This window comes from Mustela putorius, unplaced genomic scaffold (genome assembly GCF_011764305.1).
Source record: "Mustela putorius furo isolate JIRA1106 unplaced genomic scaffold, ASM1176430v1.1 tig00003845_pilon_pilon_pilon, whole genome shotgun sequence".
NCBI lineage: Eukaryota > Metazoa > Chordata > Mammalia > Carnivora > Mustelidae > Mustela > Mustela putorius.
Genome location: NW_025421998.1, coordinates 87433249 through 87457107, shown reverse-complemented (window position 1 = coordinate 87457107; position 23859 = coordinate 87433249). Strand labels below are relative to the sequence as shown.

Below are 23859 nucleotides of genomic sequence, written 5' to 3'. Positions count from 1 at the left end.
TTCCTTTAGGATTATGAAAATAAGCTAGCATTTTCAAAATGTTTTAATACATAATATTGAACAGCATGTTTTGCTACTAAAAATGTATCCATTGAAGAAAATGAAATCCCTAAAAATATTTCCACAACTAAGTAACCAACTTAACTAAAGTACAATTAAAATGCACATAATCAGGAATGGTCTAGTATTTCAAAAAAAGTTCACCATGAGCTGAGAGCAAAGTTTACAACAAAGGCCATCTTTCTGATTAAGAACTATAGTACCCTTAAATTTTCTTTACCAAATGTCTATTTCTCAATTTCATTTTAAAGTATGAAATTATTATTTCACAGTTAAGTGTTTCATAGTTAAGTGTCTGTCTTCTGCTAATCTCATCCAAGTTGATTAGGTAAAAAGGTCTAGTTTTATGCTTTAACATAGATCAATCAAAATATTTTGGAGGAACACCAAAGTTGGCCATTCTCAACAGCTGTTTCATTGAAAAGATACTAGAAAAGAGATAATAGAAAAATTGATCCGGCAATCAAATGACCAAATTACTTATCTATTATTATTATTATTTTAGTTGGGGGACGGGAGAGACACAATGGTAAGGAACATTAGTAACTAACTAAACCATCTGCTAGCTAAGGAAAATGCTTATTTTGGCAATCACGTTCCCCTAAAGAAAGCAAATGTGTTCCTACTGCTGAGTCCAAAACAAGTGTTTCCTTCAGGACTCCAATAATTACATGGTTCCAAAATGTTTTATCACTTTTCAGTAGGTCTGTAGGTCTCCCTTAAGGAAGTGTTTTTCTACGGAAACGACATGACCCTATTCTGAAAATGTTGCCTTGTTTCAACTTATAGATGCAGTAACAGTAAAAAGATAAGAAATTAGGCTATTCCAGAGAACCAATACCCTCTCCCTTCCTATACTTAGGTAAGTAAGTAAGACAACACAAGTTAAACTTTTGGAAAAGTCTCAACTAAGAATACCAGAAATCTTTGGCTATGGACAAAAGAAGTGGGCCCTGAACTCAGACACTGACTTTAGGCCCAGGTCACTTGGCAACTGCCACCCGGGCTCCCAAATGGCTAGAAGACAAACTCTGGTGACTTCAGGCCCTATCCCTCACTATCCATCAAGACAGTCCTCCAGCAGGAAGTCTCCGTACTCTGTCAGGCTCAGGGAGTCCTACACGGACACAAGAAGTCTCCCTCCGATTGCGGAATGAGCCGTAGTACCCACACTGCACAAGCTCTGAAGATGTTTGCCACCAAGAATCCCAGATCAATCGCTTACCAAACATTTCCATTTGGCTACACCACACTGCCCAAAGCAGAAATTTGGCTCTCTATCAGACAGGAATTTTGAAAAAACCAAAAACCAAAAACCAAAAAAAAAAAACAAAACAAAAAAACCCAACAACAACTAAATGCAGCTTGAAACCTCGCCAAAACAAAAACACAATATCTTTCACGCATTAGTTTGAAATTTGAACCACAGCAAACTGTTTTTACAAGTAAAAAATGACCCAGTATTGGCTGTTTTATATGGTTTAATCTATTCGTTTTAGGAGATCTAAAAGCTTTGATGCATCTAGGACAGCATAGTGCTGTTTGTAGAACACTGTGGCCTTATAATAATAGAACCTATGTATTTAATCACTTCACAGAATCTACGAAAAATTTAATAAGTGTGTGTGTGTGTGTGTGTATTTTAGCATAAAACCACATAAATCCACAAAATTCTGTTAAACATAAACTTAAAGCAACCTCCACTCGACCTGTGTTTGTAATGGGACAGCAGCCACCACAGGGGACACATGCAGAGGACGGCTTAGTCTGCTCTTCATACTAAAAGGTTGGGGAAAGGGGAAGAGAAGAAAGGCGGGAGGCAGAGCATCGGCGTACAAAGCAAAATGAAGGACTCCATTCAAGGCCCAGGGCTGTAGTGGAGGTTTAGGGGAGTCTTAGGGGATCTGTAGGAAAAACAGAAGCCCGGATCCCAGCTTTCCTGGAGAAGATCTGGCTTCCTATGGCTCTGTTTTGCTACTGACTTGCAGGCCTCTGGGCGGTTAACAGCTTGGAACTTAACAAAAGACTTCCCAAGAAAGTGGCATCACAGGGCAAGGCCAAGGGCCTGTAGCAAGAACACTTTTTTCCACCCTATCAGGTCAGCCGGCAGCCAATCCACAGTGATCAAATCCGGCAGTCAAAAGTGCCCATTCTTAAAGTCAGTTGGCTAACAGAGTATCGATCAGCCCCATTCAGGTGCCCCTGCTCCCTCTGGAAACCCAATACCTATAATGCAGACTCAGCATGCTCTCACCATTAAAAACAGGATGCGGTCGTCTCCTTCCATTCTCCTTTCATTACTGCCACGGCTATTACATGTTTTTATTTAATAAACCTTCATCAGTTCAAATGAAGGGCTGTTATTAGTTGTGCTAACAACCAAATGATAATGCTCCAGAGAGGCATCCCAGCTTGTTGGTGCATTAGCAAAGAGAGGAGAAGGGCTGAGGTCAAGCATGTGTCAATGTAAATGAGGCGGTATTAGGTAGTAAAGGCTTAATGCAATAGACTGCCACGGAGTTAATGGAATTTACAGGATAAAGCAAATGAGATGAAGTTATTGATAAGTGAATGAACGGAGGGGGCCTGCAAGATAAAGCGCTGTCAAAGAAAAGCACTTTTTCTTGTGGATTTCTTCTTTAAAGTGTCTTCAAATCTATCTCAGAAAACAAAACTCAGGAGAGATCAAATGGGACTGCAGGTTTCACCACAGAGCTCAACCCACCGCTGCTGCAAGACACAGGCTTGTTCTCAAAGCATATATCATTTGACTAAGCTATTTAAGTCTTCTTCTTCTTTTTTTTTTTTTTTTTAAGATTTTATTTATTCACTTGACAGACAGAAATCACAAGTAGGCAGAGAGGCAGGCAGAGAGAGAGAGAGAGAGAGAGGAGGAAGCAGGCTCCCCGCCCAGCAGAGAGCCCGATGTGGGGCTTGATCCCGGGACTCTGGGATCATGACCTGAGCTGAAGGCAGAGGCTTTAACCCACTGAGCCACCCAGGCGCCCCTATTTAAGTCTTCTTTGGGCCTTCCCCCCCTCTTTTTGGTTTTGGGTTTTTTTTTTTTTCCTGAACATCAGGGTGTTCCACCACAAATAATTCCCATAACTTCAGCGAAAATCTTTGCTTTTTCTTTTTCCTCTTGTAACGTAGGGGTGGCAGCTCTTCTAAATTATTCCATCAGTCCAAGCCTCACAGAAGGACAGTTATCTGAGAAATGAAAGGCTGTATTTTCTATCGTAAGTAACCTTCAAAGGCTGTCAGGACAGCTTTAGGGTCCCACCCTAATTTCACAGGTTTAAAAAAAAAAAAAAGAGGCCCAGAAATGTTTCTTAACCTTTGTTTTTCTTCCAGATTATAAAAATACATAATAAAAGACAACTTGAAAACCACAAAAATCACAAAGGAAAAAGACGGTCCACATTCTCACTAATCAGATAACATGCATTTTAATTTTATTCTTTCCAAGTGTTTTTCCACACAAAGTTTTTAAAAAGTATTGTTTTTTAAATGTGCTTTTCCCATGTGGCCATATATTGAAAGCATGTGACCATTAGCCAAATATTTTTAGCATTCATACACATAAAATGAATATTCCACAAATGACTTAAACTATTTCCCCATACTAGATAATTGCTATTCTCTTATTTTCACATATCTTCCTGTGATAAAAATTGTATACAAGGATAATTATCATATAATTAAAATTCTTAACTCTTTCCTTAACATTCTAGAAGTAGAATTCCAAGTCCAAAATAACATACTTATTTAGAGCTTCTAATACATAATGGCAAATTAAGAGCCTTATTTGTTCTAAATGGACTTATAATGGATCAGTTCACAAATACTTTCTGATGAAATTAAACAATACCTCACACCTTAAGAGACAGTTAAGAATTTTAATTGCTTATGGAAAAGATCACACAAACAAAAACCCTTCACTGATCTTAGGGTCCCTATGGTTCCTCCAATTCTCAATGCCCATCAGTGCTCCATAAAGACAGCATTAAATCCTAGGTTTCTATTCCAAAATACAAGAGAAAAGACCACTAGATAAGATATCCTCATTTGATAAATGTTCCAAAGTCACTTACTTCCTATATTATATTTGTTATTCTGGGACAAGAAACAGTTACAGAGTTGGCAAAGCAGGTCTCTGAGAGTCACTGCAGACTCACACTTAAATCAGGACAATTTCCCCCACTCTCCAAGACCCCCAAATCCATTAGAAATGCTCTGCACTGGAAAAAATATGCAGTGGAAAAAAGTCTCTTTAATAAATGGTGCTGGGAAAATTGGACAGCTATGTGTAGAAGAATGAAAACTCGACCATTCTCTTACACCATACACAAAGATAAACTTGAAATGGATAAAAGACCTCAACATGAGACAGGAATCCATCAGAATCCTAGAGGAGAACATAGGCAGTAACCTCTTCGATATCAGCCACAGCAACTTCTTTTAAGATATGTCTCCAAAGACAAAGGAAACAAAAGGGAAAATGAACTTTTGGGACTTCATCAAGATCAAAAGCTTCTGCACAGCAAAGGAAACAGTCAACAAAACAAAGAGGCAACCCACAGAATGGGAGAAGATATTTGCAAATGACAGTACAGACAAAAGGTTGATATCCAGGATCTACAAAGAACTTCTCAAACTCAACACACACAAAACAGATAATCATGTCAAAAAATGGGCAGAGGACATGAACAGACACTTCTCCAATGAAGACATACAAATGGCTATCAGACACATGAACAAATGTTCATCATCACTACCTATCAGGGAGATTCAAATTAAAACCACATTGAGATACCACCTTACACCAGTTAGAATGGCCAAAATTAGCAAGACTGGAAACAACGTGTGTTGGAGAGGATGTGGAGAGAGGGGAACCCTCTTACACTGCTGGTGGGAATGCAAGTTAGTGCAGCCACTTTGGAGAACAGTGTGGAGATTCCTTAAGAAATCAAAAATAGAGTTTCCCTATGATCCTGCAATTGCACTCCTGGGTATTTACCCCAAAGATACAGATGTAGTGAAAAGAAGGGCCATCTGTACCCCAATGTTTATAGCAGCAATGGCCATGTTCGCCAAACTGTGCAAAGAACCAAGATGCCCTTCAACGGATGAATGGATAAGGAAGATGTGGTCCACATACACTATGGAGTATTATGCCTCCATCAGAAAGGATAAATACCCAACTTTTGTAGCAACATGGATGGGACTGGAAGAGATTATGCTGAGTTAAATAAATCAAGCAGACAGAGTCAATTATCATATGGTTTCACTTATTTGTGGAGCATAACAAATAACATGGAGGACACAGGGAGATAGAAGGGAGTTGAGGGAAATTGGAAGGGGAGATGAACCATGAGAGACTATGGACTCTGAAAAACAATCTGAGGGTCTTGAAGGGGTGGGGAGTGGGAGGTTGGGGGAGCCAGGTGGTGGATATTATGGAGGGCACGTATTGCATGGAGCACTGGATGTGGTGCATAAACAATGAATTCTGTTATACTGAAAAGAAATTTTAAAAAAAATTAATGAATAAAAAAAAAAGAAATGCTCTGCACTTACACAGCTCTTTACTAACATCAACTATTAAAATCCCACAAAGGAACATGAAAGGAATATTATTTTTTGCATTTTCAGAGCTAGGAACAAGAAGTCATCAGTACTGGGGTGAATCGAAAAGAAAACGGACTCCAACAAGCTCCTCCTATCTTGTCAAGCCAAGCAAAAGTTACCAATCCGCCTTCTCAGATCATTGTCAAGTTGACGGAGTGCTCCCATCAACAACACGTGTCGTCACCTGCAGCAATTTATACATTTATAGGGTTCCCATCTGGCCACAGAATTATAGGGTCCCACATCTGGCCAATCAGAAACCTGTCCAAGTAAGTCCATATATGAGTTTGAAATCCGGAATAGTGACAGAGGAGGTCAGCAAAGGACTCTTGTATTATTCTTGCCTGAGTTTATTACTCCTACAGACTAAAGTGTATAAATGTGTGTGCACACATCTGATTAAAACAACATGTATGTATCAGCAGATGGTAGCTCCAGGAGAGAAAGGCTACTTAGTATAAACACGTCCCAGATGACTGCTTTTTCTCTTACCTGCCACTGCGTGAGGGTAATGATGCTACTTATACTTTTTTAAAAGTGTATATTACTTTATGTTTTACAAAGCACTGTACTCTTACAAAATTGCATTTTTATTCTCACAGCCATTCTATAATCTAGTAAGGGTATGTATATATTGACTCTACAGAAGAGAATACTACAAAATAGAGAGAAAGTGATTTGTCTAAGCTCACGGAACTGGTGAGATGTTGATCAGGGCTAGAATTAACAACATCTGGCTTCTAAATCCATTTTCTTTGCACTATACCACAATGTACCTAGCCACCACTTGTCAATAAGTCAATTTTGTGCTCCAATTTCAACCCATGAAATCCCAGCGAGGTCAGATAAGAAACCACAGTAAGAAATGCAGGAACTAGAACACCAAGAAGAGCCCTAAAGAGTTCAAGTCAACCCAAACCTGGAGCACACCTGATTTAACCATTCACCAACGCTCCTACTGACCAAATCATCAGGCTATAATACCAGATAAGAGCCAAATACTCCGTCAGCTCTATCCAAAATCCGCAACAGAGGATGGCAACAAAGCAACTTGAAACTACAACATTTCTATATAAATGTGAGTATCAATCACAGTCTGATGTCTGTCGTATGCAAATACGTCGCTTCTAATTCCTTAGAGCTGGTGTTAAATGAAGTCAAGGACAATCAGTTTTACTCTGCTGCATAGCATAGATACCCTAAATCTACAGCCTCAAATTTATCTGTACAATGGAATCACCTGAAAAGTGTTAAATTACTGAACTTAGTATCCGACCGCCCGAGACGTCAATGTCATCAGTGCAGGGTGTGGCTTTAGGGCTTCAGAATTCTTTTTTTTTTTTAATATTTTTATTTATTTATTTGACAGACAGAGATCACAAGTAGGCAGAGAGGCAGGCAGAGAGAGAGGGGGAAGCAGGCTCCCCGCTGAGCAGAGAGCCCGATGTGGGGCTCGATCCCAGGACCCTGAGATCATAACCTGAGTTGAAGGCAGAGGCTTAAACCACTGAGCCACCCAGGCGCCCCAGGGCTTCAGAATTCTTGAAGGAGTCCCTAATGCACAGACTTTGGGAATCACTGCCCTACAGCCAAGCAAGCCAACTGAAAACTGGTGAACCTTATGAGGTTAGTTCAATCTAACAGAATTTCTATGTGCTTAAAACAGGCAGGGGCACCTGGGTGGCTCAGTGGATTAAGCCTCTGCCTTCGGCTCAGGTCATGATCTCAGGGTCCTGGGATTGAGACTGGCATCGGCATTGGTTTCTCTGCTCAGCAGGGAGCCTGCTTCCCTTCCTCTCTTTCTGCCTGTCTCTCTGCCTACTTGTGGTCTCTGTCTGTCAAATAAATACATAAAATCTTAAAAAAAAAAAAAAGAAAGAAAGAAAGAAAAGAAAAAGAAAGAAAGAAAAGAAACCCTAGCCTTCAAAAACCAAATATAAATAAAAGGGCATTGAGCACCAACAAAAATAGTTTACAAGCCCTGTACTTTTACTCTCCAGGAGAAAAGGGAAGCTGCCACACTAAGGTTACTCATTTAATTTTAGACAAACATTAAGGTTTCTTGCTTAATAACTTTGTTTTCTGCTATTCCTAAACCTTTTATAGGTGTTTGAGGGAATGAAGGGGTCATCTCAAATACAGCTCAAAGCAGCTACAACTGCCAGCCATATTATCCCACCCCACCCCCAATATTCCTGGCCCCCATTTCTTGTCGTGCTCATCATGACAGGAGACACTACTTGTTCATGTGTCTCTCCTTACTAGCATCTAAGCTCCTTCAAAGTTAAGGCCACATTCAGGTATGTATACCAACAACACAAGTGATCAACAAGGGCATCATCCCGTTCTTTGTAAGTCTATCAAAACATGTGCCTGGGGCGCCGGAGTGGCTCAGCTGGTTAAGGGACTACCTTCAGATCAGGTCATTATCCTGGAGTCCAGGATCAAGTTCCACATCGGGCTCCCTGCTGAGCAGGGAGTCTGCTTCTCCCTCGGACCCTCCCCCCTTCCATCTCTCTCTCTCAAATAAATAAAATCTTACAAAAAAAAAAAAAAGTGCCCAATTCTTCCATGTTATTAGTCTAGAGTATCAGCATTGGTCTTTCAAGTCAATATTCTACACTAGGAACAGACGGGCTTAATGGTATCTATTTCCTTATTGACCATGGATATATTTTTTATCACGTGTAGAGAAATCTATATGGAATATTGAAACATTTTTGCAGTCACTTACCACTTTCAGGTTAGGTCCAATAAGTTCACTGGAATGTTCCAGCTCTTGATATTTATAGAGCTTTCACCTCAAGACCATTCCCACATCATAATGAGAAAGAATAGTCCTGTGAGATCTTAGAAACTCTCAAACCAGATGAAAGGGATGTGCACTTTGGCCCCCTTTCTCTTACTTGTACATTAATCATTTGATAGTGGATGCATGATCACCCCTTCCCCGCCCAGAGTCTGAGAAAAGAATTCGTCTATTTGCTAATGACACAGTTTTAAGGGCAGCAGAAGAACAATCTCACTGCTCCACCGGTGCTGCCACCTCAGCACTGACAGAAAGAATAGCTTAACAGCAACTATTTTGTAACACTAAAATCAACACTATTGATAAGCACCCTCCAATACTGAACTGGCTTATACCCAATTACAATACTAGCAGAAAACCACATTTAGTTACCTAAGAATAGATTTTACAACAAACTGCTCCTAGATCGTTGATTGAACTGCGTTGCTTATGATTAGATAGCAGATACTATGAACTGTGAACATATACTCAAAGTGAGCCAAAAAGGTGATACAGACAATCTGAAATTTGTCCATGTCAACTCCTATATAGATGGCAAAGAACTTCAGGGTCCTCATCACCCTTCTGTGCATGTGTTAAGTCAGACTAGATTTGTTTTTGGAGGAAAATCTTCTCTGTGCCAGCAGGAACTCCTCTGTATACAGTGTAGGGTAGTCTTTCATTCAGAGAAGTGTCCATTTGAGGGAAGAAGGAATCAATAATGCTTAACCTAGCGAGCCTACTTCAACTCCATCAGCTCAAAAGAAGTCTACCTCCCACCAGTTTTTGAAATTGTAACAAGGGAGCAATCACCATATCCTTCTTACAATATCAATTAATCAATTCATTATAAACAACATTTCTAACCACTTACTGTATATACAGTATGGACTTTACATAAATAGCTTAGTATCTCATTTAATCCCTTCCACTACCCTCGGGAATACATGTAATTCACAACTCCAACTTTCAGCCAAGTCAAATTGAATATTAGCCCCAAGTCATCCAGCTAGTAAAAGTCTGTCTGACCCACACTAAGACCCATGCTGTCATTCACAACTTTGATTGTTTATCCAACAAACGCAAAGGATCTTGTGAGCTGAAAATATGACAAATATACTTTTATTACAGGAGCTTAGAAAACTATGCAACTAAGTTGCCTTACTGCCTTACTCCCTCTGTACTGGTTGTGGCCACATTTTCACCAGCAAAAGTGATATACCACACCATTCTCTCAAGGCCTCTCTGGGATTCTCTGGGAAGAAGGCAGTTACATAAATATTAGTTATTATTATAATAATCCTTATCTCACTATACAGCTATGACTTTTTTAAAAAAATGTAAATAAATGCTTAAGAGACATTCAAAATCTCTACCATCTCAGGAAGACTCGGAAATGAAAACATTCAGCGACAGGCCCTGTGACTATCAGCTGAAGTGCTTCAAAACCACTCGCACTGACTTAGTTTCCACTGATTGAATGCAATTAGGAATGGACTTCTATGGCTTGATCAATCCAAACTGGTGTATGTGGTTTTCAAAGCTCATCTGTGCAGTTTGAGTCTGATGCAGACTTCCATATAAATTTTCCTTTTAAAAAAGTTCATAAAAATATTAACTATCATAAAATACCTTCCTGGTTAGCTCGTGCCACTGGGAAGAAGCTGTTATTCTTATATTAATAATTCTTCCCAGAATTAATCAGTCATTGTACATTAGAACCAGCAGCTGGAGTGTTTTGAGTGATAATGAAACCTGTAACAAGGCATCTTCAGCCGTCTTTTCAAGACAATAAGGGAATTAAAATTTCAATTTAAATGCAGAGGTTTGAAACACGCTTCACTGGCAAAATTACTTCAATTAATGTGAGTGGAATACAAAGGACAGACTGCAGAAATGTGATGCAGCAACCAGAAATTATGTCATTAATGTGCTTGCATCAACCCAGCACAATGACTGCAAAGGTCTAATTTAAACCGTACATATCACAAAGCTACAGGCTACAATATTAATCAAGTCTCTGATTTCAATGTGACGGATACAGGCTTCTTGTTGGACCACTTTTAGCTTTTCATAAGCTAACAGCAGCTGTTTACCTTGAAGAAGGAAACAAAAGGCCATGCCTATTTGCAGGCATTCCCTGTCATGACAATTTAATTATTTTATGCAATACTCAGGTTATCATATCAAAAGAAGAAATAAATATCCCATCTAGGAGCCAAGTCTACAGCTATCAGACCAGGGTGAGGGTGAGGCAGGAATTGCAGGAGCTGACAGGAGCCACGGGTCGCCACTGATTTATTTACCCTGGATTTATGAACCTGAGTAGGGATTAAATTACTGGCCATCTGCACCTGCCTTCCAACGGAAATGCAAAATCTTTTGATAAACAAATCCAAGGAAATCGGAGAGTTTTGAAAGACTCGACTTTTTGTATTCACTTTCCTCTGATGTCTTTAAGCAAAGATTTTTTTCATGTGGACCCTTGAGGTGCCTGAAGTAGATTTTACTTCTAATACCACGTAACGGTGGGGAAAGGAAATGTGATTTTTTTTTTCCACAGGAAGTCTAATGAAAGAGCAATTACAGACTATACTACTCACTCATACACAAAAAGTCAAATTGAAGGAAATTTCCAACCTTTTACACACACGTTGAATCGTCATTGTACATTAGGACCATGAAAAGCAACTATCTCGTCTGGAAAATAGGGATCATATCAGAAGTCTCTCTCTTGTAGGGTTATTGCAAGAATTAAATATGTTAACAAGAAATGTAACAGACTTAAAACAGTACCAGAATGTAAGGAAAACTCAATATATTTTAGCGGTTAGTATAATCATTGTTTGTTGTTCATTTTAATATTGCAAAAAGGAAAGGTTAGAAACTAAAGAAACTTGCCGTTAAAACAAACACTGAAACCAGAGAAAAATCAGAACCATACCCCTAGAGAGGAAACCCCCTATTCTCTGTTTAATGATATTAAAGTCTTTCCCATAGTTACCCATTTGGCCAATGATCTGGGAACCCTGACTAGATGAGGCGCACTATGCTAAGAACTGGGCAGACAAAAATAAGTAAGATAAAGCCCTTGACCTCAATGACCTACCATACAAACAAAAGCAACTGTATTACAAGAAGTATACACAGCTTATGGAAACAAACAAACAAATAAAAAAGCATCTACTCAGGCTAAATATTCTTACCACAATAAAAACAATACATCTTTTTTTTTTTTTTTTAATAGAAAAGCATCTAATCACCTGGGACATTCAGAGAGCTAATGAAATTTGAGCCAAGCCTTAAAGAATAAATCATCATTTTCCAGGCAGACAGGATTGGGATTAGGTTCAGGGAAATACGATCAATTAAACAACGTCTATCATATTCTACATCAGCAACAAATAACTGGAAGTTGTTATTAATGAAAAGCCACTGTTCTAAAAAATGCAATAGCAAAAAATGATATATTTAATACCTCTAAGCGATATATTACTAAGCATTATTATTATATAGAACATAAATGAAGAAATCCATAAATGAGACCTATTCACTGAAAAGACTCAGTATTACAAAGATGAAATTCTTATATTGAATCCATCTCATGACACTTTTTGAGGAATATGACAAGTTGATACTAAAATTCATGTGGAAGAGTAACAGGCCAAGAATAGCACAGATAATTCTGAAAAGCGAGGTGAGGGAATGTCTCCACCTGCTATCATCAAGATAGATCATAAAATAATAGTAATTAAAACAGCATGGTTTCGGTGCTGAAATAAACAGGACCAACTGAACAAAACAAGGAGCTCAGGGACAGACCCATGCATACATGAAAAGTTGATATGGGACCAAGATGGCATTAGAAGTCAGGAGGAAACAAATTCAGCAAATGGTCCGAGCCACGTGGCTATTTATACAGAAGATAAAATTAGATCCCTAGTTCATACCATATATGGAAACAGATTCCAAATGGATTAAAGAAGACAGAGGAGATTCTCTATGCGATACTGGGATAGAAAAAAAAATTTCTTAAAATAAAAATTGGGCATGGAGGGGCGCCTGGGTGGCTCAGTTGGTTAAGCCGCTGCCTTTGGCTCAGGTCATGATCCCGGGGTCCTGGGATCAAGCCCCACATTGGGCTCGCTGCTCAGCAGGGAGCCTGCTTCCCCCTCCCCCTCTGCCTGCCTCCCTACCTACTTGTGATCTCTGTCAAATAAAAAAATATATAAAATCTTTTAAAAAAAAATAGTAACAGAATGGACTCAAAGTTTAGCTAAAGGCCAGGCTATGGAGTACTCTTGCTTAACAAAGTCCCTTCCAGAATTATTGCTCCAGAATTATTCTTCTTCTCATCAATGTATTATTTTCTTATCAATTTAAAGGGGGAAAGAAAAAGCCCTCACATAACAATTTCTTCAAAGAACTTGGAACATCAAGTTTGTCAATCTCCTAAAGCTGTCTCTCATACAGATTTCATTCTTTAAAATGGGATTCATTAGGGGAACCTGAATGGCTCAATCAGTAAAGTACACAACTCTTGATCTCAGGGTTGTGATTCAAGCTCCACAATGGGCATGGAGCCTCCTTTAAAAAAAAAAAAAAAAAATCAGTAAATAAATATATAAAATACAATGGGATTTTCATTAACCACCTTCCTCTGAAACTCAATCACTTCTCATTACCATGCCAATATGATCAAGGTACTGGATTTTTTTTTTTACCCTTATACGACTTGCCCTGGTTCCAAAGGCAGACAATACGGTAATAATTGTCTACTATTTCGAACAGTAGAATTAGGAAGAGAACCAGTCGGGCTTCAACTGCAAGAGCTCATGAGTCCCAAGAGGGCAGTTTGTAACGGGCGACATGAAAGCCAGCGCTTGGGGTACGAGAGCGAGGGCTCTCCTAGCTTAGCGGGAATGACCGTCAGTGCGACTGTGCTCTCACCAGCATGTCGGTGGCACTGAGGTAGTGCTTGCTCGCCATGCACTGTTCCAGCTTCTGAGGCACTTGCTTGATATTCTCAATTTCATCCAGCAGGTTCAGGACATGCTTATGTTCAATTCCTTCGATCCACAGTTTCCGAAGCTCGTCCCTCTTGCAGTGCAACAGCATCTTGCACGAAAGCAGATTCTCTTTCACCTACAAGAAAACAGCGTGAACGTCAAGTCAGCCCAAAGTCTTGCCATCCAAAACCTATAACCTGGTCAGTTGTCTTCGTTAGTGTCACTAGAAGGGAACTGTTCCTAATCCCCCCTCCCACTGATCCCCATGGCTGGTCGGCTTGCAAAATTCTCATCCTGGTTCTGACACTGACTCACCTGGATGGGTGGCCTCCAACTTTGGGTGTATTTTGCTCTCCTGTGAAATGAGAAAACAATTCCTAACCTACCTCTGAGTGAATCTAGAAAAAGGGACGTAGGACTAAGAGATCTCTGAAAATATGTTAAAATATCCACCCACTAAGGTTAAAATATCTAAAAGAGAATGCCTGATAGAGTCAATGCTATTATTCCTCACCCATTTTCTCTGCATGCTTCTTATTCAGCTGATAGGTCACTCGGATCATCCTACATCCCTAAGTCAGAGGAAGTTTATAGCCAAGGAACTGCGTATTCATCTCGACTGACATGAAAATAAGCCCGTTTTCCAGAAAAGAGTAGACACATCTAGAGATAATCTCAAAACAAGAGGAACTAGCACATACCAAAGATTTTTAGATATTAAATAAGACCATCGCAAGCATTCTCATCCATCTGCCGTTTGGTGACCAGTAGGGCACAGCTCAACAAAACTGGAGGAGGAGGAGTGGGGGAGAGGTAGTCACAAGGTACATGAGGAGCATATGTCCATATTCTAATTAATACTTTTAGATTTTTATGACAAGAAATAAAAAGAATCGTGGCCTTCCACAGTTCACAGAGCTACTCTCCTATACTTTTGACATTCCTCACATATATTTTTATTTAAATTAGAATTCAGTATTTGTTTACAGTGTTTGTTGTTTTTGTTTTTCTGAGAGAGAGAGAGAAAGAAGGGGGGAGTGTGGCAAGGGAGAGGGAGAGCAAGAATCTTAAGCAGGCTCCATGCCCAGCACAGAGCCCAAGGCGGGGCTCAGTCTTACTACCCTGAGATCATGACGTGAGCCAAAATCAAGAGTAGGATGCCTAACCGACGGAGCGACCCAGGCACAACACCCAACCTTTTTTTTTCTTAAGAGAGAGATAGAGAGTAGTTATTTTGTGTTTCATTTTAGGTAAGATTTATGAATACATGTCAGGTACACTATTTGATTAGTTTTAGCTAATGCAAGACACCGGTACAATCCAAACAATCGAACACAGGACATTTCCTCCACCCTAGAAAGTCTACCATGTTTCTGACTATTGAAAATCTGTCTTCTGCGAGATTTGGTGTGGCGGTGCACGTACTCAGAAATATTGTGCTTCTGGTCATTATGAAACTAAATTTCAACATTTTTCCAACACACATGGGAAACAGAAAGACAGAATGCTGAGACCAGAATGCTTCCTGAGAAAGCATTCACTCTATTCCACCGATAACTGCAGGGCAATACCAAATCCCACCTTTAAGAAACTCTCCAATGTAAAAAAGAACACTTTATAAATAAAGAGATTTTGCAATCTCTCTTGATAAGCACAGTGGAATGATTCTTCGCTTTGGGGGGAGTCATGGATCCCTTTGAAAATCTACTGAAGACAGTTCTAATTACCATCTTCTGCACTTCCAAAGTGATTAAAAAAGAAAAATCTTCTAAGCATAAAGCACCTAAAAAGGAGAACAGAGAGGCGGGAATGGCATATAAGAGATGGTAACAAAACCTTTGAGGCTGGCAAGAAGGCTGGAACGTGAGTCATTCAGCAGAGGAGAATAACGTGGAAGGCTTAGCGTGGAGTGCAGTTTGCTACCGTGGACAAGAAGCACCAAGAGCACCGAAGGCGGGAATACAGGGCTCACACCTTCCATAAGGCGTATTTGGAGCCCTGGAGCCTCAGCAAACCAACCACACAAATAGGAAATGCCCTCCCCGCCAAACGGTGGCCAAATAGAAGGTTTATGACCTGAAAATCAGAAAGGATCCGGGCTAAGGGAAGGGTGTGAGGCAGTGAACAGCAAACCCAAAAACGAGATCAAAGTGGGTCTATGGAACAGTAACATCCTCAGCCCCCTTGGCCTCTGGCCAGGGGGCTCTGAACACACTCAGCTGGACTTTCAGCCCCAACACAGGAAACGTGGGGCTCTCCCTGGGAAAGGTGACCAGGCAAAAAGACCTCGAGTTAGTGACATCGGGGGTTTCACCCAGGAAACCGCTGGGTCTCTGCCCACTCACCACTAGACAAGGCCCACAATCAGCTTTGCACCTCCTCCCTCTTCCATTCAGGTAGTTAGCCAAGGAAAGCCTGGAATATGCAAAGTCAGGCACCAAAACAAACAAAAAGGAAAAGGTGCTGGGGGGGGGGGGGGGCGGTCGTGGTATGGGACAAACATCTATACAGGAAACAAAAACTATAATTAAGATCCCTTAGGAAAAACAGGGGAAGGCATTTCATCAATGAAACAAGAATAGGACGTTATTAAAAAAAGACAACAACTGAGAATCAAAACAACTCTTGGAAATGAAAATATGATGGGAAAAAAATCCAATATAAAGGCTAGAAGCTACCCTTGAGGAAATCTCCAGAGAATAAAACAAAAACAACAGAGAGAAGATAAAAGAAAATGAGGGGATTGATCCAAGAAGTCTACTACTTGCCAAATAGGAGGTCCAGGGTAGGAACAATGAGACAAATGGAGTGGAGAAAAATACCAATAAAATGATAATAAAAAAAAGTGTCCCAGAAGACACGTGTTTTGAAATTGAAAAAGCACACCAAGTGCTCAAGAAAATGGAGTGAGAAAAGACCCAAGCCAGGGCACATTATCCTGACATGTGAGAACACAGGGATAAAGAGACAATCGTAAAAGCTTTCAAGGGCGGAGGGGAGAGGAAGGAAATCCATACAAAGAACCGTGAATCAGAATGCATCAGACTGTTCTCAACAGTAACACTAAAAGCTACAAGACAAAGGAATAATATAGCTTCAAAATCCTGAGAGAGAATTATTTCCCAGAAAAACTATCAATCAAGTGTGAGGAAAGAATAAAGAGATTTTCAGACATACAAGCTCTCCAAAAAAAAAAAATAATAATAAATAAATAAACCTTATATGCACGATATCTCAGCAAGCTAGCAAAAAACACACTCCATCAACACAAGAGAAAAACAGAAGATGGCAAACAGGGGATCCAGGGAAGGGGAAAACCAACGCAGAAGAAAGACAACAGGAACAATCAGTAATTACAAGGAAAGCAGCAACAACGAAATTGTAGAAGCACAAACAGTACGCTGGATGGCTTAGAGGTAAATATTTATGTGGTTTTAAGAAAATTAGCACCGGGGCACCTGGGTGGCTCAGTGGGTAAAGCCGCTGCCTTCGGCTCAGGTCATGATCCCATGGTCCTGGGATCGAGCCCCTCATCGGGCTCTCTGCTCAGTGGGAAGCCTGCTTCCTCCCCTCTCTCTGCCTGCCTCTCTGCCTGCTTGTCATCTCTCTCTGTCAAATAAATAAATAAATAATCTTTAAAAAAAAAAAAAAAGAAAGAAAAGAAAATTAGCACCATCTATTTAACCAAAACCTAGGATACAACCAGAGAGAGAGAGAGGTTGAGGGAAGAAGATGAAGTAGGGTAGGGAAAAGAGTGGGAGGCAGACCTAAATCCCCATCTTCCATAGCTAGAAGCTCTTACACCATGTCTAAAAGAGAAAAATCAGGGCACCTGGGTTGCTCAGTGAGTTAAGCCTCTGCATCCAGCTCAGGTCATGATCTCAGGACCCCAGGATCCAGCCCCACATGGGGCTCTCTGCTCAGCAGGGAGCCGGCTCCCCCCCCCCCTGCCTGTTTCTCTGCCTACTTGGGATCTCTCTGTCAAATAAATAAATAAAATCTTTAAAATAGAAAAGTCGAGATTACTGTAAGCATTTCCCTAAGAGTAATAATAGTCAGTACCTTTGAGGTTTTGCAGTTGGGACTGGGGAAGCATGAGATGGGGAAGTACCGTTTTTGTCATCACTTGTGGGTTTGACTTCTTAAATTTTTAACTGAAGTATAGTTGACATGTAGTATTGGTTTCCGGTGGACGACACAGTGATAGGACAATCATATACATTATAAAATGCTCACCACGATTAAGTGCAGTCATCCTCTGTCACCATACAAAGTTGTTATAATATTGTTGACTATATTTCCCATGCTCTACCCTTGAACCCTAATCAATACCCTACAACTGTGTATCTCTTAATGCCAATTATTAAGGACTACCGAAACCTATTTCTCAAGGCTGTCATTCCCAGATCCTCTTTGGAGTTCTTGGTGTCTGGGCTAGGATTTCCAGCTATTAAGTCCATTGTGTCTTAAATCTTAATTAAAAATCTGTTAAAGTTTGATTTCTAATATTCTACTCTTCTCGACTTGGTTCTATAATTCTCAGATTTTTTTTTTAATCATTACTATGGAAATTGGTAAAAATAAATTGCATGTCATGTAACACCCAACTAGGCTCTTGAGCAAGAGAGGGAGGAATAAACTTACTGTCAGTAAAGTTGAGCAAACTCCTTTCTCACTGGAAAAAAGACCATTAAGGCATTTTACACTAAGATACATACAATGCAGTCAGCTCACTTCCCCTCTTTGCCTACTACATGGAGGGAAACTAAAAGGAAGGTAGAACTTGAGTCTGTGTTTGGGGGTGGGGGAGTTGGCATCAGGCTATGTGGAAACTGTACATCACCAAAATTATTCCCTAAACTAAGTTATTAGCCAAAGTCGCAGATGTAAGAAGCTACAAGAACTTTTAATATTAGATTGCCCTGAGGCTTCAACTTTTTGATTAGAAAGTCCTAGTTATGAAGAAATGTTATTTTAAAACTTGGGCGACAGGAGGGAATACTACTCGGCAATAAAAGAGAAGAAATAAGAAGAATTTCAAACATTTTGATGAACAAATGAAGCCAGGTGCAAAAAAGTACATACCGAAGTTCTAGAACACGCAAAAATAAAAAATAATCTATAGTGATGGGATTTATTTCATTTTTTTTTAAGATTTTATTTATTTATCTGACAGAGAAAGACACAGCGAGAGAGGGAACACAAGCAGGGGGAGGGGGAGAGGGACAAGCAGGCTTCTCGCCAAACAGAGAGCATGATGCAAGGCTCAATCCCTGGAACCTGGGATCATGACCCAAGCCAAAGGCAGACACTTAACGACTGAGCCACCCAGGCGCCCCATATAGTGAAGGGATTTAAATCAGGAGTTGTTTGGTACAGGATGTGGAGGGGTTAGGGGATAAAGAGGGAACACAGAATTTTAACTCCAAGGAAGCAGGAGGGAACTCTCTGGGGTGGATGGGAATACATTCGAGGATATATAAATTTGCCAGAACTCACTGAACTGTACTCTAAAATACTGTATTTTATTGCAGGTAAATTACAGTTTGATAAATGCTTTTTATGCAGGAAAGAAAGAAACCGCACTGCAGCTATCAACGAGTAACAACATCTAAAATGTGAGAACAGTACCAAGTTACATCTAAACTTTTATTTCTCAGTGTGGTTACAGCATTTTAATTCCACTCTACTGAATTTATCAGGATCATTAAGATTGAAAACTTTTGCTACTGTGTGTCCCTGCAATAAATCCATAGTCAAGCTATTCAAATCAACACATTGAAACCCAAGTATAGAAATCATTCTTCAAACACAAGTTTCCTCTGCTTCCTTCAACTTCTAGTAACTTCATGGTTGTTCCTAATCGCCTGTGTGGCCCCAGCAAGAATTTCAGTTTCAATATACAAGATCCTCCGGTCACTCTAATTAGAACCTATTAGAAAAAGAGAAGATAACCAAGAGGTTATTGTGAATGGGTATGTGAGATGATACAGAAAGCAGAGAAACAGAACTATCTGCAACCTGTTCTGGGGAAGATAAAAGAGAGGAAAACTGCCCAGGGCCTCCGAGTTACAACATGGTCGCATTTGTGAGATAGAAACAGAGACAGATATAAGAGAGGCTGATGGATACAGGCCTCGCATCATCAGATTCAATGATTTTCTGGTTTTGTTCAAGGATAACTGGGGTGGGGGGAGGGGGGATGCCTTTGGGTGCGCATAGTATCTGTAATAAAGCATAACGAATGTGCAAGCCCCCCACTGCAACTACAGACTAGAAAGAGTCTACAAAGTTCCCCATAAGCAAGGGATGTTAACTGAAAATTAATGTAACAGTCGACGTTATTCTTAATTCTGAGAGTACAAAATTTGTTTTCTCTTCTGTAGCTAAAAATAAATCTACATATAAACGTGTTCACGGGTATTCTCCTGGCATGTGTCCAACCCCTTTTTTTCCATAGTCTTATACAAAGTATCTGGAAGGAATGACATGCAGAAACACTACTCACTGTTCTGTTCTAAAGCCCTTTAGAACTACCGATCACTTTTAAATTACCCTCAAACTTTTATTCCCATGCTTTTGTTCCCTTCAGGGTTTTTTTGTTCTGTTTTGTTTTGTTTAGCTGCCATGCTATGGTCTTAAATTCTCTGAGAGGCTCCACTGAACCCTTTCCAAGAGTAATACTTTTCCTTTGAGTCACAGAGTCTGGACATAGTACACAAATACAGATACACAAACTTATGGAAACACGACCTCATAATTCTTGTGAACGCCTTCACATACTCTACTGCCTAGATTTTAAATTATGCTTTCTCTTTATTGCCCACTGTCGAGCATGTCCCTTTCTAGGCTTTTCTTCCTTTCTCCAAGAAGCAGCCAGGGTTTTCTCCCCTTACCTTTGGGCTGTAAATAATTTCCTGCTACATCCATGTTGCTCTACTGTGACATTTTCTTGTATAAGGTATACTTTCTTTTTTTTTTTTTTTTAAGATTTTATTTATTTATTTGACGGACAAAGATCACAAGTAGGCAGAGCAGCAGGCAGAAAGAGAGGTGGAAGCAGGCTCCCTGCTGAGCAGAGAGCTCGACGCAGGACTCGATCCCAGGACCCTGGGATCATGACCTGAGCCGAAGGCAGAGGCTTTAACCCACTGAGCCACCTAGGCACCCCTCAAGGTATACTTTCATATAAAAGCCACAGACTTGGGGCGCCTGGGTGGCTCAGTGGGTTAAAGCCTCTGCCTTCAGCGCAGGTCAGGATCCCAGGGTCCTGGGACGGAGACCCGTATTGGGCTCTCTGCTCAGTGGGGAGCCTGCTTCCTCCCCCACCCCACCCCCTGTCTGCCTCTCTGCCTACTTGTGATCTCTGTCAAATAAATAAACAAAATCTTTAAAAAAAAAAAAAGCCACAAACTTATTTTAATTGTTAAGTAATGAATGTGGCACTACTCAATGATTAAACCCTCAACAACTTTGTTTGAATGATCACATACAGTTACTTCTAACTACAGGCAAGAGAAATGAGTTAAGAGCTTGATCTAGTACCAACTTGGGGCAGCTGAAACTGAGGTGAAATGTGAAGTGTGTGCATTCACCATAGAGACAAGTCCATTTTCCCTTCACCAGCTCCTGGGATGAACATGAGACAGATACTTAGTGTCTTTAAAGAAATCTGATGTCCTCTCATCCACGCCCCACAGCGCAGAGCAAACATTCCCATTCAAAGACCAGCAAGTATCACCTGTGCCCCCCAAGTCCCCAGCTTGTACCCATTCATATCCATCTATTTTGATGCTGCTGCTGTAACCGTCATTATTAGAGACCGGCAGAACCCACGGATTCTAGGTTTTCTAGCGCAGTAACATGTCATTCTGACGGGTATCAATACGTATTCAACAGTAATAGGATAGCCTAAGGATTCTGATTATCCACATTACTTGAAATGATCAGTCATACATGCTCTTTTATTTACATGTATTTTTTTTAATCTAGAAAAAAAATTCCCAGTAGACTTGACTCTCTAGGAAAAGAGTCAACTCTATCATCTCATTATCCTCAAAGACTTAGATTCTACTAATATACATCCATAGATGAAACTATTACCAGGGAAATGTCAACAGTTCTGTGTTCTCAAGCTCTAAAAGCATGAATATGAACATCTTCACCTGCCGTGGTCCCCAATGAAATCTACTCGGTGTGTCAGGTACAGTAATTTTAAATTTAAATATAAATTTTAAAATTCATAAATTGTATCATGTCATTCTTGTGTTCAAAAGTTTACTGCAGTGGATTCCCACCACATTCAAGAGTTATGAACCAAGTCCTTACAGTCACTAAAACCCCCGGTGACCTGACCCACCATACTGCACCTCATCTACCAGCTCTGTCTCTCCAGCCACTTTCCCCTTCCCTTCCCCCATCCCATCTTGCTCCAGCCCCACTGGCCTCCTAGCTGCTTCCCCCAAATTCCAATCATGTTCTTGCTTCGGGATCTTTCTGCACCTGCCAATCCTTCTTCCTAAGGTGCTTCCCTTCACTCTCCCTCACTTCCTTCAGGTGTTGGCTCAAACGTCCCCTCAGTCAAGCCTTCCCTGACCGATCCATTTATTTTATTTTTTTTTAAAGATTTTATTTATTTATTTGACAGAGAGAGATCACAAGTAGGCAGAGAGGCAGGCAGAGAGAGAGAGGAGGAAGCAGGCTCCCTGCTGAGCAGAGAGCCCGATGTGGGCCTCGATCCCAGGACCCTGAGATCATGACCTGAGCCGAAGGCAGCGGCTTAACCCACTGAGCCACCCAGGCACCCCTGACCGATCCATTTAAACAGCAATTCACAATTCTCCCTTCCTGGCTTTTGGCTCTGAAAGCACGGCACTGCTTACCATCTGTTATAGCACACTGTACTAATGTACAGTGGGTTTCCCTTGAATAGAATGGAAACCAGAACATAAACTCCACAAGGCCAGGAATTTGTTTTATTCACTTCTATACCCCAGAGCCTCGATCAATGCTCAGCACAAAACAGACACTTCACACAGAGACTCAATCCACGTGGTTAAACATCACCTACTTTGTTTTTCTGTCCCCGCCCACAGCACGTCAGTTGCGTGAAGACAGGGATAGGTGTTCTCCGTGGGGATAACCCCAGCAGTGAAAACAGAACCAGACACACGGCTAGTGCTCCACAGGTTTTGCTGAATGAATCCTCATTATATTCGTTTGGCAGAGAGCAGGAAGAAAATTTCAGCTCAAATCTGCACATGCTCACTATCTTACTGGATATAAAACAACACAGCACCGTCATGATTCAGTCATCCCCACTTTTATTTTAAAAATATGCATGATTATTTATAGGTGTGTAAATATATACACCTATATTTTGTACATAATCCAAAGTGCAATTAAAAACCAGAAATGACAGGAAAAGATGAATAAGAACACATCAGTGTTTCCTTGGTGATAAGAAATGGACTTTCACAGTACAAAACTGTCAAATTAGACAATAAAAACAAATACACATCCATTTTTCTTTCCTCACTTATCCATTATTAAAGGCTTTTTTAAAAAGAGCTTTAGCCCTTTCTCTTCCCAATATTGAGCTAATCCATAATAGAATTAGGTGACATTTACTTTGACAAGTGTCTGATGTAATAAAGTTTTCTTTTTGTTTTCTTTTGCTCAAAATTCCAGCATACTTAAAAATGAGGATGGCGAACAGACTGTGGCTGCTAAAACAAATGTGAAATAATCAAGAGGAGACTCTTTCTCAATATGAGCCAAAACTATCTGGGCAAAGAGGCTATCAACTCCAAGTGACAGGGAGTCAAGGCAGAAACCACTGCAGGTTTCCCTTGACATGAGGACAAAGTCCATTCAGCCAAGCAGACTAATCAGAAAACAGAAATACCAAACCTTCACCCTTACTGTGATTACCTAGGGCAAAGCCAGAAGGTCAGCAGCACTAGACATTCATTTTCGGACTCCTCTCGAGCTCAGTATACTGGGTCAAAATGGACTACCGGTGACTTTAAACTGATCTATAGCTTTGCCTAGTTTCACAGATAAATCCACAGGATGAACTCACCATTTGTAAAGGCAAAGAATTATAGTACCCCTTTTGAAAATGCCCAGTTAATTGTACAATGTAAAGAGGTCATCAAATTGCTTCAGAAAAGGTTAAGAGCTTGCTGATTCTCAAAATGGTCCTCTTAGAGGCTGAAACTCAAGTGTCAACAGCATTTTTCTAAGAATAATTTAAGAAAGTGCTTGGAAAACCTTCAGGTAAGGTCTAGAAGACAGACAAGAGAACATGTGGGAAAGCGATACACACAGCTGTTACTGGGCAGGGACAGTCCAGCGAATTCAGAACCA

At 40.3% G+C, this 23859-nt stretch overlaps 1 protein-coding gene across 4 annotated transcripts in view; it reads right to left on the bottom strand.

Moving 5' to 3' along the window:
• The window catches only part of EXOC4 (exocyst complex component 4), a 730537-nt gene that overhangs the window by 679355 nt on the left and 27323 nt on the right, over positions 1-23859 (bottom strand). For all 4 annotated transcript variants that reach the window (XM_045062998.1, XM_045062999.1, XM_045063000.1 and 1 more), the window contains exon 3: positions 13430-13624. In XM_045062998.1, the coding sequence (XP_044918933.1) occupies positions 13430-13624 (195 nt within the window). The remainder of the gene's footprint in view (positions 1-13429; positions 13625-23859) is intronic.